The 19,426-nt window shown below is 45.2% G+C and overlaps 1 protein-coding gene across 8 annotated transcripts in view; it reads left to right on the top strand.

The window, feature by feature from the left end:
* The window catches only part of SLC15A2 (solute carrier family 15 member 2), a 136,629-nt gene that overhangs the window by 39,523 nt on the left and 77,680 nt on the right, over window positions 1-19,426 (top strand). For 4 of the 8 annotated variants that reach the window (XM_074911524.1, XM_074911523.1, XM_074911519.1 and 1 more), the window contains one exon: window positions 755-12,596. The exons of 2 other annotated variants lie outside the window; for them this stretch is intronic. In XM_074911524.1, coding sequence (XP_074767625.1) covers window positions 755-931 — 177 coding nt within the window. In that variant the 3' untranslated portion in view covers window positions 932-12,596. Of the gene's footprint in view, window positions 1-754; window positions 12,597-19,426 lie in introns of those variants that run through there. 2 more of the 8 variants (XM_074911520.1, XM_074911521.1) reach the window with 1 other exon arrangement.

Genomic DNA, 19,426 nt, shown 5'->3' with positions numbered 1-19,426 from the left:
GAGTGATGCAGCCTGCATGGAGCTGCCCCCCAGCCAGGCCTCTGTGTTGCCTTCAGCAGCGTTTCTCTCTGGATCAATGGCTCTCCCTAAGCCTCCCAGTGGCAGTAAATAAGTGACCTGCACTGCGATAGCATTGCTGGAGCTCAGCTCTCGGCAAGCAGGCTGTATCTGGGCCTGGAGCCTGGACACGACACCAGCCATGCATTGCAGTTTCTTACTGAGAGCTGCTTGCCTTCATCCAGCTAGCCCAGTGGGCCAGCAGCCTCAACAAGCATGTAGTTTTGGACTCCTTCAGAGCCAGCTGCCTGTGGCACCCCTGAGATATCGGGCTTGCATGGGCAGGTTGTGGTGCAGAGCTTGTTTAATTCAGGCTATCAGACTGCTGGGATGATGGCATGAAGGTGTAAAATGGGGCTCATTTCTGGCTAACATGAAACTGCCTCTCCCAAAGGCATCTTGTGTGCAAAAAGCCCAAGCAGGTATGTTCCAGTCAGGACAGATTTGTAGAAAAAGATTTAGTGAAACTAGCCCCATCTAACTGGTTTATTTCAAGGCATATCACATATTCGTAATTACATTATGTGTACATGGGTTTATCAGAAAACAGGATGAGAAAGTTTCTGTCTTGTGAGCAATTTTAGAAGCTGAAAAGTAATTTTCATCCAGCTCTTTAAAAAGCACTTGGAAGTGCAGAGAAATCCTCTGGACTGAGAGTCTGGGGTCCCCTGACCTGCTGTTCTTTTTTCTTTCCTAGTGGGCTGAATTTGTCTTGTTCACTGTTCTGCTCTTTGCTGTGTGCATTATTTTCTCCATCATGGGATATTTCTATGTCAGTGTGGATCCAGAGGACCTAGAAGAAAAGGAAGAGAAGAGAGAGACCTCAAGCAGAGGAAACATGATTAGTCTTGTTACTAAGAAAACAAAGCTCTAACACATGGGTTGGGACCTTTTTTTTTTTTTTTAACTCAGTAGATGGGAGGGTAAAAGAAGGGTGGGGACAATATTACTTTATGTTTTAGCATTGCAGTCTTTATTACTCTAAATGCAGCCACCTTCTAAATGGGACCAAATAGCCCTCTATAAAAACAATGGGGGTCCTGAAATCAGAGCAAAACTCCCTGGGAAAGCTCCTCTGGTATTAATAGCCCTTATAAGTAAATATGGTGTAATTTAAAACCTGCCCATCTTTTTAAAGCATGAAATGCTTTCCTATGATTTTGTTTTAACCATATATTTAAGGGAGCAGGGAGGAAGGGTGGAAGGAGTGCCATAGGACTAAAATTTGGAGATGTTTGGAGAAAATAATGAAAAACCATGTAAGAATTAGGAAAGAATAGATATTACTGACAGAAGAATTCTTAATGCTATCATCAATGACTGGAAGTGTTACACACAATCCCAAAGGATTTAATAATGTAATTCTCCTTATGAGTATTTCACCCCATTATTGCATGTTATGAATGGTCCTGATTTATGACTTTCACCTCCAGACTCAGAAGTAATAACAGGGAATTAAATTCTGCAGGCTAAAATATTCCCAAAACACTACTGAAGAAGATATGTATGCTACCATCTCTCTGATACCCATTTTTTCCTAGAAGTTTTTAGCAACTGATGGTGTTCTTTGATTAGACGTGATTAGAGTATTGGTTTATGCTTTCTTATTTCAGAAATCCAGGCAGTTATTTGCCATCTTCCTATATATTAAGACTTCATTGGGCATTTCCTTTTATAGCACCTGCCACTGCAAGTTAGAATATGGCTGATTTCTTATCTCATGCTTCAGTTATTCCCCACTGGGAGACATGTTGCAGCAGTTTCTATAAAATTCCAGGCATCCTACAGTATGTTAAACAAGGATGCACTTTATCATTTTTTTCAGTCTACAAGAAAAGACCATGGTATAGGACATTTTTCTTTGTCCTCCCTGTTTTTCTGTCTCTTTACCAAACTTTGGATATAGGTATTTTATCAGAATTGAGATGTAATTGTCTGATTTTCCTCACTTGTGTGAAGCTGTGATTTCATGTTCTGCATGGAAGTAATTCAACCATTGCTGATCTAGTAAAACTCCTGAGAGAGTCCCTGCCTTCCTCTGTTGCTCCAAGGCTGCAGCTGTAACAGGTACAGCACAATTTACAAGGTTGTCAATAGGATCTTCAGGTCACAGAGAACAGATTTTAAATGATACTTTCCTCTTCCATCTTGGCATTGACCATAGGTGGTCGCTGATGCTTTGATTCAGAAGATCATGAAATGCATGTTTAATTTCATCCCTGTTCAGGACAGTGCTAGGGAATATGTGTAGCTTGACACTTCTGCTGCTTTAATGTGATGCCTTGTGTGTGTGTGTCATCTTGAGTAGGACAGAAACCCCCACTTTTTGGTTTATAACTGGAAGACTCACAGCTTCAAATTGTTTCCTTTGCTTCCTGTCGTAAATGGTCATGAACTTCCACCACTAGTTCTGCACAGACTCCTGCCTGCTGTGAAATAGCATCTGGGTCTTGTGCCAGAGGGGGACCGTGGTCTCAGATAAATGACAACAGGCTGCGGGTGTGCACACAGAAACACTTAATGTGGTTCAGTCGATGCAGAGCCATTTATTAAGCTGTGGTGGCTGGATCCAGGCAGCTGAACCCTGCAACTCAGCAGGGAATGAAGGGCATTGAAAGCCATCTATTAGGTCATCCGACCTGCTCCTCAGAAGCCAAGTGAGGATTATTCCCTCTGCTCCTTTCTGGTATTGTTCTCCTGCCATGATTCTTTGTGTGGGTTCTTTCTCCTCCAAGCATTGTTGTTTTCCTAATCCTGTTTTATGATACACTGTGAATCAGCTCAGAGGCTGCTGAATCATTCTGCTATGATGCTGTTTGACCGGCTTCCAATTTGAAGCACTAATAGAAAGCATTTCTTCCTCCCCCCTGCAAACAAAACAAAAATCCCCAAACTGAAGGAATGGACAGGCTCCAGTAGCACTGAACAAACACAATTTAGAATTATTGGAGCATTTAATTTTTTATAAGCCTTGAATTTAGAAGTAAGTTGGGGTTCAAGGGCATATGTGGTGAAGAGACAATTGAAAATTATTGGAGCACTTTACTTGGGAAGCACTTGGTACATCGCAGCTCAGAGTGGCATGAAGGGAAGGAAGGTGTCCAGAGGACACAATCTTTAAGACTACATATGCTCAAGAACCTCCTGAGTCTTATGTTTTATTTCCTTACTGGCGGCTCTACCAGAAGCTGTCACACACTCTGAGCTTAATTTAAAGGAATCATTCTAAACTCATAAGAGATACATTTAGGATGTCATCTGTATCTGCTTTTTAGACTCTTGATGCCAAATTGCCCCTTTCCAAACATCACCATGTTCCAAACCATCACCATAATGCTAGGGGGAGAAAAATTGCAATTCACAGTTGGGAAGGTTATGAACAGGAAGGCAATGCTATGAATAAAGTGCTAACATGAGGCTGGGGGCTGCTCCTTCAGCCCCTCTGAGGAATTGCTTGCCCAAGGGAGTGTAAGGCTCTGTTCACATTTCTTTTTCAGCTGACACAGCTATTTCTTCCCACCTGCTCATCATCACCTATTGGAAGTTTTGTCTTTCTCCGATCTGCCTGCTTGGTTGCTGGTATGATCCTTCCCCACTGTTTCAGCTGCAGTTGTAAAGCTTTGCTAATTGGACCCATTCATTTGAAAGGCACCAGCAGTTTGGATGGATTTCCACTGGGCATGCTGACAACTGGCCAGGAGCGGTTTGGGGGCTGTAATGAGGAGCTGTCCCTGCTGTAGCTGGAGAAGGTGGCAAAACAGCACATTCAGCATAGCACTTCTCCAGTTTTAGAGCCACAACTCCATCTTTGGTCCTTTTTCATCATTTTCAAATGGACTCAAGACTGGATCAAAGATCTAGGACCTGATTCTGTGGAGTATTGAGGTCTCTGGCTTTTTCTTCCATATGGTCAGCTCAGAGATAGGGCCATCCACAGCTCTTGGCACCCAATTTTAGAACAGTATTCCTTATTCCTCCAGAATTCCTTTGGCTTAGGATCAGAAGAAGAAGCCAAAATAGGGATAGTATATATAAAGCTATGTGAACCTCTATAGAGAACTAGCAGTTTGCTGCCTGTCCAGCTTCGCCCGTCACTGAAGGGAGTCTCAGCTGTTGGAGGAGTTTGCCCTGGAGCAGATCAGGGAAAGCTCACACCAGCTGTTTTGGAGGCTGACCTAAAGAAATAATCGCTTCCAGCTAAGGGATAGTAATGAACTAGTGGGGATCTGTAGGAATGTTGCCACACAAGCCTTCATGGAGATTGCAGAGGTTTGGCTTCACTGTGAAAGTGTGTGTATTTATCTGTTTTTCTGAAGGATGCTTTCTGATAAAGATTTTTTGTGCATCAAATTTTCCTTCAGTTGCACTGGCTGTTACTCAACACATTTTCCTCCTTTGTGGGTTGTAAGTGTGGCCAGTGTTATTTCCAGCTTTTCATGCGATAACCATAAAAATGAGTTTTCAAACTCAGCAAAACAACTTCTTGGCTGTGGGTTTGTTAAATTTACCTCTTCTTTGTGAGGCAGTTGAATGCTTTTAGGTAGCAAGCTGCTCTGTGCAGTTCAAGGGATTTGCATCTCTCTTTTCTTCCCTCTCCTTTTCCCCACAGCCCCATAATTCCAGAAGATGAGTTTTGGAGGATTCCAGAGGACGAGCCCTGGGAGGGCTGCATGGGACTGGCTGGGATGCAGCTGGTGTGTGCTGTCAGTGTTGGCTGGGAGGCAGGATCCTGGCCAGGCACAGGAACTGGCTCCTCTCTGGAGACTCAAATAGGGCTGGGCAAGGTAGCCTGGGGCAGGGCTTGCCCCAGTGGAAGACATGGCTTTCCTGAGCAGTGGTCTGGATGTGAGTTTCATTGTGTAAGTGAAATGTGAGTGAAGGGAAAAGTTTTCACTGGCCTTGGCTTTGGCCTGAGGTGCTGTGCAAGGAGGCTTGGAGACTGATGGGCAGGAAGGAAAGAAAAGGCTGTTTGGTCAGGGTCTTCCCAACGCCTCAATGAACCGATGAAATTCCTCACATCGAATTAATTGGAGAGAAAGTGAGATGGGAGAAGTGGAAAGCTCAGATGATTAAATAGTGGATGACTTCAGACCTTTCAGAAAAGTATTCCCCTAACTGGTACTGAAGGGCCATTGGGGAAGTTAGTCACCCCTGGCTTGAAAACTGGTTCATCATTGCAGAGTATTGCAAAAACCAGCATACAGACCTGTGTTGGTGGATCTGCAGTGACTAGAGGAGGAGGCAATGCCCCCGCCATCCATGGCAGCCACCACCTTGGTTTCCCCTCGGAACAGAAAAAACAGCTGAAGGTGTATTAGAGATGAGAGTAGCACAGCGGGGAGAGCCACAGTTTAGAGGTGTCTAACAGGCAGTTTTACGCAGGGTCATACACAGAGAAATCATTTCCTCCTCTCTGTGTTGAATTTCTTTGCCTAGCTACAAGAAACGCTTTCTAGCATCAGCAGCTTAAACCTGGGAGTTCAGCTCCATGGCAAATACCGCAGCTGCTGAATTTTGGATGGTACCAGACTTTGCATTTCATTATCACTACATTTGTTATTGTGATATAATTTTAAAACAGCATTTAAGAGATGTTTCTAGTCCCAGATGTTGACATATCTGGCCAGAGTTTTGCATATTGATAGCTGGATTTAAGCTAGTCTTTCATGTTAACATGTGCAATAAATCTGTCACGTACAAGTAGATGTTGCGGGGCCTTTGGCTCTCCCCAACAATTTAGAAAAAAACAATTTCCCCAGTGAAGCTGGCTAAGCACGAACTGTGGCATTGCTTTCTTGTTGGAGCTACCCATGTGCTTTGTAAAGCAGGGACCCTCATTCATCTCTTGCAAAGTCTTCACAGAAAGACTAAAGTGGGGGACAGTATTAAACATTTTGCCTTGAGAAGGGCTCATGCTGTATTACAGAAATTGCATGAAGGAAAATAATTGCTTTGCTTAAAATTCCTCCTTCCTCACCGTCTCAGGTGGTCAACAAGGAATGAAACAAGTTGTTTCTTAGTGAGCTTTGAAACAACAACCTGCTATGTTTTCTCAAGGTCTTTCCATGCTGTGTTTTACCAGCAGATCAACACTTACCTACCTCTAGTACCTGTAGATCAGAAGATTGCCAGGATGCAGCACAGCCACACTGCAGGCTCCCACTGTCAGCGGATCAACTCTGATCTCTTAATTTTTAATGAATAGTTTTAGCAGTTATCCTGCAGGGCTCAGTCAGAATTGGTCTAAATTTAGGACAAAACTAAGAATTGGAAAGAACTGTAATCAACAAGTTAAATAGCAAAACTCTCAAAAACCCTGCTAAAACACTGTTTTAGTGCTTAATTAAAATTGTAATATGCTTACAGTAAGTAAAAACCTAAACCAGAATGTAGCAATTCAGTTGGAGTGATGAGGAGCTGCAGTTGGAATCCAGCAGCGTGGCAACTGGCAGCCAAGCTGAAGACACAAAAATCAAGAAAACATCACTTTTTAGATTATTTTTTGTCATTGCATATGTTGTTCAGTCTGCTTGGCCTGTCCTGTTCAATCTACCCATGTGTGTAAGGAAATGAAGTTGAACTGACTTGTGGAAGACATGTACTCTTCCCAAGCTGCAGCTTGGTTTTCTTCTTGTTGCAGACTCCCAAGTTAGCTCCAAATGACTCTTTTCGCTAGCAGTCAGCCCCCTCAGTCCCACATGCTGATCTTCCCTCCCCAAAAGTCACTCAGACTTCTCCTCAATGACTTTGCCAGCCCTCAGCGCCTTGCTTATTCCTCTTCTCATGCAGCCTCTCTACTGCCAGCAACAGTGTGTCTTCTTGGGGGTTGTCCTGGGCAATGCTGCCCACTTTCCTGCAACCAGAAAAGCTTCTCACCCACAGGACTAACATGTCTGGGCAGAAATCACTGAGAGACAACTATCTGGGTGGTAAGAGGGCATCAGCCCTGGCTTACTTTGGCTCTGCCTTCTTGTCACAGCCTTGTATGGCCCGATGCATCTTCTGTAGGCAAATCAGTTCAGAAGCACAGGGGTAATCCAGCATCTCCATGTGTCCCTCCAATCTATCCTGTGGCCCGTTCCCTGCCTACAGTCAGCCCTTGTGTTGTGCCACATCAAGCTGCAGGGACTTTGGGACTGAAGCACTACTGTTACCAGCCATGGGGGCTCCATTTGTGCAGCCTGTGGCCCCAGCCTGCTTTAGTTTGCTTATACATTATTATGGTCAGGCTGCTCCTTCCAGCCTCCCACTTGTGCTGAAGGCTCTGGAGCCCTCCCCTGTCAGTCAGTTTGTGAGTCTTTGTCTTTCTCTTATAGAGGAGTGGGAGAAAGACACTCAGGTTGTGTTCATCGCAGTACTAGTGTGTGGTCAGTGAGCTGCATCTGCCCCATCAGTGTGGACATGGCAGCCAGTGAAATGGGACTGCTCCTCTGCCAGCAGTGCTGGCACAGGGCCTGCTGGTCAGTGGGGCTGGCTCTGTGGCCTCCCCAGGCTTGACCGAGATGTTTTAAGAGCTGCTGTCAATGTTTTGCTGGGAGATCTGTGTCAGCTTCTGAATCTGCTGGGTGAGGAGCAGCAGGCTGCATGCCTGGGCAGAGCTGCTCCTCCCGACACAGAGACCTGTGCTTGGTGCCCTTGGTGGGGCACTTTCTGCTCTTTCTTCATCTGCTTGCCCAGTCCCAGTGACCAGGTCTCGGGTAACAGGCCTCTCTCAGACCTCGCTGTGTTACGTGCCCAACTACAAGGGAAGTTTCTTCAAGTGGAAGTCAATTTGGTTGCTTTGAGCTCTACCCAAATCTGCTTAGAGCTGCTTGGAGCCTTTGTTCAGACTCTTTCTCTGATTAACCTGTGCATCAAAAGGCTCTCCAAGTAGGCTTTCATGCTGTCCTCACCAAAGAGAAACCTCTCAAAGGTGCTGTGCCAATGTGGAATTTTCCTGCCCAAGTTAGAGGTGAAACAGGCCAGCAGGAATTCAGCAGGTGCCAGGAGCTGCTGCTTTCCAAAAAGGCGAGTGGCTGACAATCCTGGCAGCTCCCTACATGTGAGGCTGTGCAGTTCAGCTCCTCCTGTGCCCTGAGCTCAGCAGGGGCTGGCGGATGCTCGTATGCCTCTCTGGGGGCTGCAGCTCCCAGGTCCCAGCACTGGCTAACTGACTCGTGTGCCATTCATGTTCTGTCAGCACCAGCTTTGCTTCTTGGTACTTTATACAGCCCAAAATCTGCAGAGCTAGGAAAAGAAAGTTTCCTCTTTCCACAAAGTGTATTTAATTTGCATTTTCTTCCTCTTTTCTCATTGATAGGCAGTGTCATTAGCTGCCCTGTTATTTCAGGGCTGGCCAAGGGAGCTGTGCTGTCCCCCATCTCATTGCTTCCTTGGAGTAAGGGGAGGTTGGGGCTCTCCCACTCTGCCCACCCACAAGCACCTTCCTGGAAGGTCTCCTCAAAATCAGGTCTCCTGCTCCTCCAAAGAGCACATCCCTCATGAGACCAAGGATTTGAAATGTTTTTTAGCAGCCAGTCTCTTTGTGGGGATTAGCCAGCCTGGGTAATGTTTGCATTTCACTCTTTGCTCTCTGCTGGCTATGGCTTCACTTTTGGAGCTAATGTCACTATTTTTCTTTACTTTTTCCCCCCCCATAGGTTGTCCTGAGCACCTGCATTCTCTGTATAAAATAAATAAACGGCAGGCAGATGGTCCATCCATCTTCTACCAAAACTTTGATAGTGCCATGACGAATCCCTCTAGGCTAACAGTGCCAGTATAGCCCTTTACATCCCTACTAGAGGACTTCTTTGGCCCTTCTTTGCACCATCATTTCGTACATGCTGGTTAAAACCAAAGGGCTTGTGCTTCATTTCTCACAACCCGCAGCGCTCCTCAAGCTTCTGTAACGCGGGCTCCGAGTTCCCTCTTCTGTTTGAGCTGAAAACTATTAAAAGCTGTTGAGAGCTTCAGAACCAGCTGTTTTTTTGTCTAGGAGAGGGTTTTTTTTTTCATTTTTTTTACTGTGTTCGCATCACTTACGGCTATGGAGTGAAACACTGCTCTAGTCTTCTCCTGTCAGCCCTCACTTTTCCTGACAAGGTTGGGCTTTTAGCTTTTCCATAGAAACCTTATCTTCAGTGCCTTTAGTCCTAATGCTGTTCATTGTTCAACATCCCTTGAAGCCAGGGATTTGGGCTCTTTCCTTTGGGTTTTTGCTTCTGTCTTAGCATTTCTTAGCTGGTGTCACTGTACTACACCTCCTGGGGCCCACTGACCTGCTGGGCTGAAAAGGAGCAGAGAAGTCATTCCAGTGGTTTTAAAAGATGCACCTAGACTGAACCTGCTCAACTCTGGAAGTTTTGAGCCCTTTTTCAGCTTTTTAGAGGAAGAGCAGGCACTTTTCCATGTAAAGTTGTGTTCTCATGACTACTGCATCCTGCTCTGGCTGGGAGCAGATGCTGCCAGGTCAGAGCAGCTCTGCCATCCTGGGCACTTTGCTTCTGCTTTCCTCTGGCTCTGCATTTCCTGGCTTGGATTCATCTGCTCTGGTCTTCTGTTTGGTGGGTCTCTCGCAGTAGTGATATTTACTCCAAGGGAGCCATTGCCTGTAACAATTTATTGGACCAGTCTCATGATGTTACTTTTGGTGACACCCATCATGGGGTTTATTTTGCCTTTTCAGTCTCCACTGTTGTTCCAGGGTTCTTCTGTGGTTTCTGTTGATTCAGAGTGTCAAGTTTTTGCCAATTTTGTCTTCTTCATCATGGCTAACCATTTTCAGTGCTGTTCTTGGAGTCCAAGTGCCCTTCACGCCACAGATCTGCAAGCTAAGTAAACTTGACGAATCATTAGGGCAGACTTTGACCTCTCCTGTCTCCATCAAAGACTGGGATTAAATTAGGTCCCTTTGATGAACTGAGCTGATGGGCCAATTTGGATTGCACATGTGGTATTATGAGCCTCATGGTGCTTATGATTAAAAGACATAAGAGAATGCAATTATTTAGAGAGCTACTGGGAGATTGCTGTAACTCACTAGTCACTTTATCAGAATAAAAGAAGAGCCCGATTCTGCAGGATGGCAGGCAGCTCCTCAGAAGTGTCTTGGAGCCTCTAATTGCTGGGGGAGGTGAGAGACACGTTCATCTCTGCAGGTTTTGATGTGTGTGATAACACTGCTGAGGGCAGGGGAATGTCACTCCAACCATTTCTGTCCCCAAGACACTTGCTCCAGGAGTGAAACCTTTCACACAGGTGGTTTCTTTATCTCTTTCTACAGTTACTTGGGGTTTTTTTCCCCCATAAACTATAGTTGTCTTTGCACCAAGGTGGAGCTCATCTGGGTTTCTTTGCTGGATGCTAATCAAATCCTGACCTGCACAGGAAGCTCTGTGCAATCTAGGCTGACTCCCTGCATCAAATTTTCAAGCCTAGGGCTGGAGCCTGACCTTGTAGGAAAATTTCTGTTAGCTTAGGCTCTGCATCATGCCCTGAAGATGAGGTATGTCTGACTGGACACAAATACAATTTTGCCCATTTTTTTCTCTCAGGTTACTGAGTCAGAACTGTATGGCATATGTAATTGTAGCAGGGCTATTCTTCTCTGCTTTTTTTTTTTTTTTTTTAAGAAACATTCATGCTGCATTTTAATTACAACATTTAGAATATGTCCAAATAGCTTGAGCTCAAATTGATCTTGTTTTTCAGCCAGGAAGCTTGTTTTTCATCTATTATAATAATAAATGTGCTATTGATAATAGTTTAGGTACAATACAGCAAAGCTTTCTGTTATTCATCAGCTCTGGAGGGCCAAAATTTTCTTATTATCTCTTATTGATATGACAGTTTGCAAATATTTAACAAACAAATTACCAGGTTTTCCTTGTTCCCTCCTAGTTTGCAATCTCTGTCTTTTTGACAGCTGAATTCAGGATTAATGATGATCTTGTTTAAGACGATTGTTTGCTAGCAGGTTTATTTCCTAAACCTATAAAGTGCAGTAGGAGAACTAGAAGTGGCACTTTGAATTAAATCTCATCCTTGAAGCAAATTTTTTTAGCTTTATTCCCTCCAATTCTTCTAAGTAGAAATCGGATTTTCCTGGTAAAGTGCTTAGACCTGTTATTAATTTCTTAGTTTATGTAGTCATTTTAAATATAGAAGCTTAACATGAAGGGCTGGCAAAAGGAGCTGTTTTTCTCTCCTAACCCTGAGCTTGCTGGGTCTGTTCAGATTTTAAGTGCTTTAAGAGACAGGTCTTCTCTGAGCACAAGCATGGGAGCAAGGAGACCACCTTGAGCTTCCATAGAAAAGAGATATTCAGAAGGACATGCTGGATTTGGTCCTCAGTAAAGCACTGGAGGTGGCACTGGGAAATATTCAGTCCAGGTCCTGGGTCTGGTAAAACACATCCACGCTCTGCAGCAGCTTCCTCTCCACCTGCTCTAGGTCTGAGCACAGAGTAAAGGGTACAGAAAGGGCTGAAGTGCCAACATCTGCCTGGGAAGATTGTTTGTCATGTAGATGGCTGCAGATGAAGCAAGGACGTGCTACACCCCATGGGAAATCCTGGTGCATCCCCCAGCGGGACCAAGGGCATCTTCTGGGGGAAAACACAGCACCAGAATAGCGACTCAAAGGAAGCATGAAGCACCCCCTTTGGAGCACGTGCTGGGCACGGGGCCATTTCTGCCCTGCGGTTTCTGACCGTGGGCTTTGCATACACAATACAGGAATTCAGTAGTGTGTGAGCCAGGCTTTGGAGATGAGAAGTGAATTTGTTCTCAAGTAAAATCACCTTTTGTTAGCAGAAAATCTGTGACTTGAGTTCCCCAAGGGAATAATGTTTGAAAATCACAGATGATTAAAGGATAATGCATTTGAGGGGGGTTTTTTTGTTTGTTGTTTTTTGTGGGTTTTTTTTTTTATTTGTTTGCCTTTTGGGTTTGGGAAGCTGGATGCCACACCTAAGTTTCTCCCCAACTGACCTGGTCACAATTTTTTTGGTTTAATGCAAGAAAATCTGAGACTCTCCTTAGAAGAGGAGCCCCCAGGAGTTCTGAAATACCAAACATCACGCCAGCAAAAATTACTAAAGCTGGCAACTTGGAGTGTAGCATATCACATTGGTCTTAAGCAAAAATAAGCCAAATCAAACAAGGCTTGATGGAACTGAATAAAAGCAAGCAAGCACCACAGCTTGGCTTGAAATAATGTATTAATAGAGAGTGTTTCTTCATTACTTTTTATTTGATAAGCAGTAAAACCACAGACTCGTGGGGAATACAGTTTGTATGTGCCCTCTGCTAATTGCCCGTCTCCATTTGCAGTGTAAGCACTCATTACTCACTTCCTTGGAACTAGCAGTGGCCAGCATGGAGCAGTGAGGGGAGGCACAGCTGTGTATTTCAGCATGCTTGCACATGTGTTTTCAATTCTGGAATAATCCCCATTATATGGACATTTTAGCCTAGTATTTAAGCCTTCATCTCACTTCTTTTTAAGACTTGCTTAACACTTTTCTAGTTGATTGATGCAGCATCAATCACAGTAATATGCCAGCTATGATGTTCCCATTAATAACTACCAAGGAGCTGGGTGGCTCAGGGCCCTGAGCTGAGCATGGGTATTTTCTCTGCGAATGCCAGGGAGGATTTGCTGACCACAGCAACTTGCAGATGTGCAGGGCAGCAGCAAGAGACTGCTCATCATTCGGTCCCCAGGCATCTTCCAGCTTGGGAATGTGCCTATACATGTGGTTACATTTTCAGCCCTCTTCTTCTGTTGGGGGTTAAGACTTTGCGAAAAAATGGCCTTACATGCAAGTTCATGAAGTGCAGCTACCAGGTGGACACACCAAGGGTAAACTGACTCCAATTACCTGCTTCGCTTACACCAGCTGCCATGTATTACAAATCAAACCAGCCACAAGGAACCAAACTATTAAGCTGCTTTCTCATAATCATTAATTATGAAGATACCATCACTCATGTTTGTAATCTATGAACTGTCCTGTGATAACTGATTTCTTTTTTTAGTTCAATGAATTGTGGTGGTGAGGCTGCAAACACTGTTGGCAAGCAGTTCCTGTGGGGACCAACTCCTGAAGGTCTGAGCTGCTGAAACTCCCTTTTCGTGATGTGAAGCCAGCACAATGACCTTTCAGGTGCAGATTTATGTTCCCCTCATCCTGCTGGCCACCCTGCCCAGTCTGGGAAAAGCCCAATCCAAATGTGTCCTGCTTAGATGGTCTGGCAGGAGAAGGTCAGGCAAGTATTTGATACCTTGACAGTCAATTTATAGAGAAACTTTCAGGCCAAGAGGGCATCGCTCCAAAGACTTTCTCTGGCATTTGAACACCTCAGAACTTTGCTGGGATCCACCAGTCTGGATACTATTTTCCCTCTCCTGCTTTGCTATCTTTAATGTGTTTATTCTCAATAGGGCAGCTTAGTGAGAGAGGCTCTTATGCCCCTCCCAGGGTAAAGGCAGCGGGTATGGGGCAAACCCCATACTTCTTCAGGCCTCCCTCAATGCATCCTGCTGACCTTTGGCCCTCCTTACACATGTCTGCCCTTTCATGTTGCTGGAAAGAGCAGCAAAATGGGTAAGAAGAGAAAAAGCCCTCTAAAATTGCTCCTCCCACCAGTGTCACTTGCTGCCCAGGTTAGCCATGGTCTGGAGGCTGAGTTACCAACGGGATGTGCTATCAGAGCATCGGGGACAGTCTTGCGCTATTTTCTCCCTAACTGCTTTCTGGACAGATGTCTCCCAGCTGATTGGTCTCCTCAGATGTGCACGAGTCCATGTGTGTGATCAGATCACTGATAAATGCTCCACAGCCATGTCCCAAATCTTCCCCCCCCCGAAACCACACCTTCCATGAGATATTGATAAATGAGATCTTTATTGGCTGCTGGGCTAATTAAATAGAAGTTGCATCAGCTTCTAGCTGACAGGCTCTAATTGCTCCTGAGCACATTTTGAGCAGTCCAGATGAATAGGAAAATAAAAGGAAAGACTGTGGATTGGATCCAAGGATGTATCTGACTGCGTTGTGCTTCAGATGAGCTGGAAGTTTGTCCCAGCTTTCCCTGGGGAATGGGGACAGGACAAGGGCTCCTGTGCTGCAAGAGCACATAGGGATGTGTTGTCAGAAAAGCCAAAATTAATGTAGATAACAAAAAGGAGAAAATATTATCCTGGGTTTAGATAAGAATTTCTGAAGTCTTATCTTTGCTCCAATCTCTAGCTTTGGCCTCAAGCAGCTGGTCCCCATTGCTCTGTGCTCCTGTTACCTGTCTGTCACACAGGACTAACAACACCTGCTGCTGAGGGCTGAACTGTCTCGGATGCTCTGGCACAACATGAATCCCTGAGCCTGAGGGTTTTTTTACCTCCTGTCACCTCAAAGTCAAAAGACAGCAAAAAGGGGTGTCAGGCACTCAGCAGCTCCTGCAGCCAAACCCAGTCCTGTGCAGCCCTTCTGAGGACGTAGGAGAAGGATGGTCATCTCCAGCAGTGAGGATGTTGGGACTCTGAGTCTGGCCCTTCGTGACACACCATCCTTTGAAGACAAGAGGTGCTGTGTGTGTGCGACACTGTGTGCTAGCTGCCAGCAAGGGGTGCAAAGCCCTCCTGGCCTCTTGCTGCCGTTCCCCCATGGAGGAGAAGGGCTGGGGTCCGATTTGCTTCTCTCCTCCAGGCTGCTGCCGAAACCTCCAAGTGGGAAGCATGGATGGTTCAACAGGAGAGTCACTAACAGCAGAAGTTGCTGGGTACCCAAGCTTTGGGTTGATCCAGGACAGAGCTGGACCTCGTACACAGTAGATCCTGGCACTGAAAAAATTAACTGAAATTAATGGCCAAGCCCTCACTGACTTCAGTGGTGTCATGTTTTCCCCAGTGGACTCTGCAGGCTATATCTGGGCACATCCAGCCTAAGAGGCTTGTCCCATGTTTAATTTATAGGGTGATGAATGAGTTCTTCGCATACAATGCATTTAATTCCATTTTGGCCTGATTTATGGTGTGATGTGAACTGCATGTGAAGTTTTTAATTCAGTAGGTGGTGACTCTGATTCAGTATATGGAGTGTGACAGAAGAGGTGATAAATTTGATTCCAAAAGTGATGCATCAATTTCAGTGTGAGGTGCATCAAATTTATCACATGGCACATTGGTTTCAGTGCGTGACACCCCAGCACCAGGCCAGTTAAGCAGGATAGCAGTGGTATCACCAGTGGTCACCACATCCACCACTTCCTCAGAGTAAAATGGCCCTTGCTGCTGGTCTTTTATTCAACCTTGCAGGACTTGAAGAAAACCAGTAAAATGGTCCATCAGGAGATGGTCAAACTATTCATCTTCAATTTAATACATGCCCCTGGTAAGGGCTTCTGATATCCCACCTGATTTCAGGTCTCAGGAAGATGCTGCTGCTCCTGAGAATTCCAGCACCAACCAGGAAATTGGCATCATTTTGGGTTCATTTCATGACTCAATATCTTTGCTTTTAACTCAATGTCTGGCTGATCCACATTGCTGAATGAGGATGTGGATTCTGAGTCCTCTCTGGGAGAGAGAGACTTTGACACTGGACTGTCTCATATCTGTAACCTTTGAAGGCTATTAAAAAAAAACATCTGGAGAAGACACCTTCTCTTCTCCCTCACTCCACACTGAGGATGCTTTTGGGACAAGACTTCACAGCTGAAATAAACCCACATCTTGATCAGGGGATCCTAATGGCATTCAAGCAGCAGCAGTTTGGGACTGATGGGACTTGGTGCACGCAGCAGGACAGCCTGAGGTGTGCTGGGCGCCGAGGGGGCTCCACTGCCTGTGGTACCCAACCCCTTCCCCATCTTTGTGCCCCATGAACACCAGCACTGCTGAATCCAGACCCAGCACAGTGGAGTGTGGCAAGTCGCTAGCGCAGCTGAGAAAGACGTGTTGAGAGGGCTGATGAAGGGATTTGGTGACAAGCTGAGCGGGAAGTAATTACTTTTCTCCTTCTCTCTGGCTCTTACTGCCACAGCCTCTGTGGCAGCGAGGATAAATGCAGTATATTAGCAGCAGTGAGTGGCAGATTCACTGAGCTGCAATTTATAACACTGTCCTCCCCAAAGCCTCATTGGAGGGCATTATGAAGTTAGCTTTGTAAGAGGGGATAAAATGATGAGAGGGTCACTCTGGAAAAGCATTTGGAAACCCTCAGAAAAGGACCTATTTTCTTCTCTCCAAGCCAGGTAAGTCTCATTGAGCTGAACCCAGTGGAACTCTGGGGGAGGGTTAGTGGTCATGCACCAGATATTAAATTTAATCCAGTGAGAAGGAGAAGATGTTGATGTGCCAGCCCTGTCTGCCACCACATTTAATGCATAAGGATGGCTGAAAAATCTTCCATCAAAATGTTTTGATTTTTCTTGAAGGAAAAATAGAAAACTTCTACTGAAAAAAAAAAAAAACAAAACACAAAACAACAACAACAACAACAACAAAACAACAACAAAAACCCAAAACAACAAACCACCAAACACAACAACCACAAAAAACAACAAACCCCCAAGGTAGAAAACTTATGGCTGAGAAAACTTTGTCTTCACACTGTTGATAAAGGGTTGCTGCTGTCAAAGGGGATAAAGAGGAGGATGTTTTTCATCAGCCATGTTAATCTGATCTATCCCTGCATGCAGGCTTGTGTGGGCAGATAAAATAAAACAGATCCCGATACGCTGAGGAGCCAAACTCTATCTCAGTTTCCAACAAGGGACTCTCAGCCATCTGGATGGAGAGGCTTCACTTATACCCCCGGTGAAGGGTGTCAAGCACTGGGGACAGACACTGGGATAACGTGCCTCTGGTCTGCCTGAAGAGAGCTGTTTGCAGTCTTGGTCCGTGCTCTGGGCTCCCCAAACCTCTACAGCAAACAGGTCACACTGCTCCCGCTGCTAACAGCCCAGTTCCCACAGGGAGGGGAAACTTTCACCCCAGTCCTCCACTCTCCAAAAGGGTTGAAGACCCCCACCTAGCCATACTTTAAATGGTTTAAAAAGTTCAGGGGAGAGGAAATGCTAACCTCCCCCATTTCAATAGCAAAACCCCCTCATGAATCTGAAGTACTATTGCAGCACCACCTTGAAAACAACTTTTTTAATGACCAGGGTAGGAACTGCTGAATCCGGGAAGTTGCTGTGCCAGCTCCTCCATCTCCCAAGCACCCTAGTGAGGAGGTACGTGCGCATCTCAGGGATGCTCCTACCGCTGCCCACCCCCCCCCCCCCCCCAGTGTCTGAGGCTGCCGGGAGCTGAGCGGTGTGGCTTCTGCTCCCGCATCCCAGCTGCGGGGTGGCTCACCAAGCCCCTGGCACAGACCCTCCTGCATCACTGTGCAGTCACCCTGCGGAGCTTCCCAGCTGCCAGAACATCTCAGTTGTGGAGAGAAGTGTGTAATTTATATCTTCGTTTATTTGTTTTGCATGGGAGACAAGGCTGCTGGTTTATAATGTTGAACAACCGTTTTAGATGAGTGCAGTAGGTCCCATAAATCAATCGCCCTCTTCAGAGCATTAACCAGGTGCCAGGAACCAGCGATTTTATGATACCTTTTCATGTTATTCTGGGGGACTCTGGGGCCAGAATCTCATCTGGTGAAACTTGGTCTCACTCTCCAAATCCAGATGATTTACATTAGCTATCTGATGCTGCTATGAGATACTGCAAGTATTCTCATACAAATACTTTAAAAATCTTATTTGGCCTAATTTTTACTGAAGGAGGATTCATACATTGCTTCATGGTGTTTTAAAATACATTTGACAGAGCATTTATTTATCTCAGGTCAAACTGTATGTCCTAAACAAATGCATCCGTCACTCTGAAATAAGTCTGGGCCAGAGCATTAGCAGAAAGGAGGTCCCTTTCCCGTACTATGTACTTCAAAGGCTACTGGTCTCAGTTAGCCAGGCCTCGCAGGGGCTCGATTTCTTCCTGTCTGCATTGATGAGGCTCTCAGTAGACATCATGGTTTTCCTTCAAACCCTTTGTCTATCATCAGCTTAACAAAGGTGAGGCTGCTGGCGCTGCTGCCTGTTGGGATGGCTCCTATCTTCTCCTTGGTTTACTCTTCTCCACTGCCTCCATCTGTCCATCACCTTTTATTTAAAGGGCAAGATTCTAGGGTGGGGACTGTCTTTCTTTTCTCACTTTTATCCCATTTCTTGGGTGACAGGCTTTTATTAACTTGCACACAAAGCGTATTTCTGGCCATGATCAAAAGGGTGTGGTTGAGCTAATGTTTTTCCAAGCTGCTTAAGGGTGAGCCCCCTTATTTTTATTTTAAACTGCAGTTTTTAATTTCTGCTGACTAAAGAGAAGTTTTTATGCCTCGTGAGCCTGCACTGGGCACCCACATGGCCTCTCAATGGGGTGGAGATGGCCGATGGGGGTTTCTGTACCCTCCTGCCCTGTGGGACCTGTCACGCCTCTAATGATCAGATGGTCACTCCGTGTTGTTGGGTTTCCTGGAAGTGTTTGAGACCCTGGTGATTTGCACCATTTTGTCTCACTCAATTTTCCCATACTGCTCTGCTATTAATTTTTTTTTTACATAGAGAAGAGGAGGAGATCTGAAGTCTCTGGGTGAAATTCATCCCCTGCAGCTGAATGAAATGCACACTCAGCTGGACATGGGTCTGTCCTGGCTTTTGGTGTATTTTCTGTGCAGATAGAGCTAAACTTAGTTTCATGTGTAAAATTTCCCATTCACCTCAGAGGATGTTTCACTTAACCAGTAATTCACAATGATGAGATTTCTATGAACTATAGGACCCAGGAGGCTTGAAGAGAGTATCTGAGTATGTCTCTCGCTTTGGCATGGTGCATTCAGGAATGGCTGGGGTCCAGGCTGATATCAGTACCTCTGCTTTAAAAAGATTTAAGTTATAAAATTTGGGCAGTTCCTTGGGTTTTTTGATTCAGCTTTCCCCGATTTCCACCACCAGCATCTGGCTTGGCACAATTTTAACATACAGCTTCAGGTTGCAAACAGAATTTAAATTTTCAGACATACGATGCTAGCTTTGTAAGTGGTAATTGCATCAACTTAGGATCAATGGAGCAGAATAATATCTGCCCACTAATAACAGCTTAATAATATTAATAACACTGGCCCTGCCATGAATTACTTTAAAATAGGGATTGTAGGATAGTAATGTAAACATTGATTTTTTCTTGGGACAGTACTGTAAATTAGATATAACTCTCTTCAGTATGTAGTTGATACCAGACAATGCAGAAAATGTATCAGATTACCTCGAAGGTGGGTGGAGAGGGAAAAAATGAAGGCATTGGGGAGGTGATTAGATAAATGAAATGATCCTGG

The sequence above is a fragment of the Athene noctua genome, chromosome 7 (genome assembly GCF_965140245.1).
Source record: "Athene noctua chromosome 7, bAthNoc1.hap1.1, whole genome shotgun sequence".
In the NCBI taxonomy this organism is placed as follows: Eukaryota; Metazoa; Chordata; class Aves; order Strigiformes; family Strigidae; genus Athene; species Athene noctua.
The sequence above is the reverse complement of the archived record's forward strand: the minus strand, read 5'-3'. Positions and strand labels throughout refer to the sequence as shown.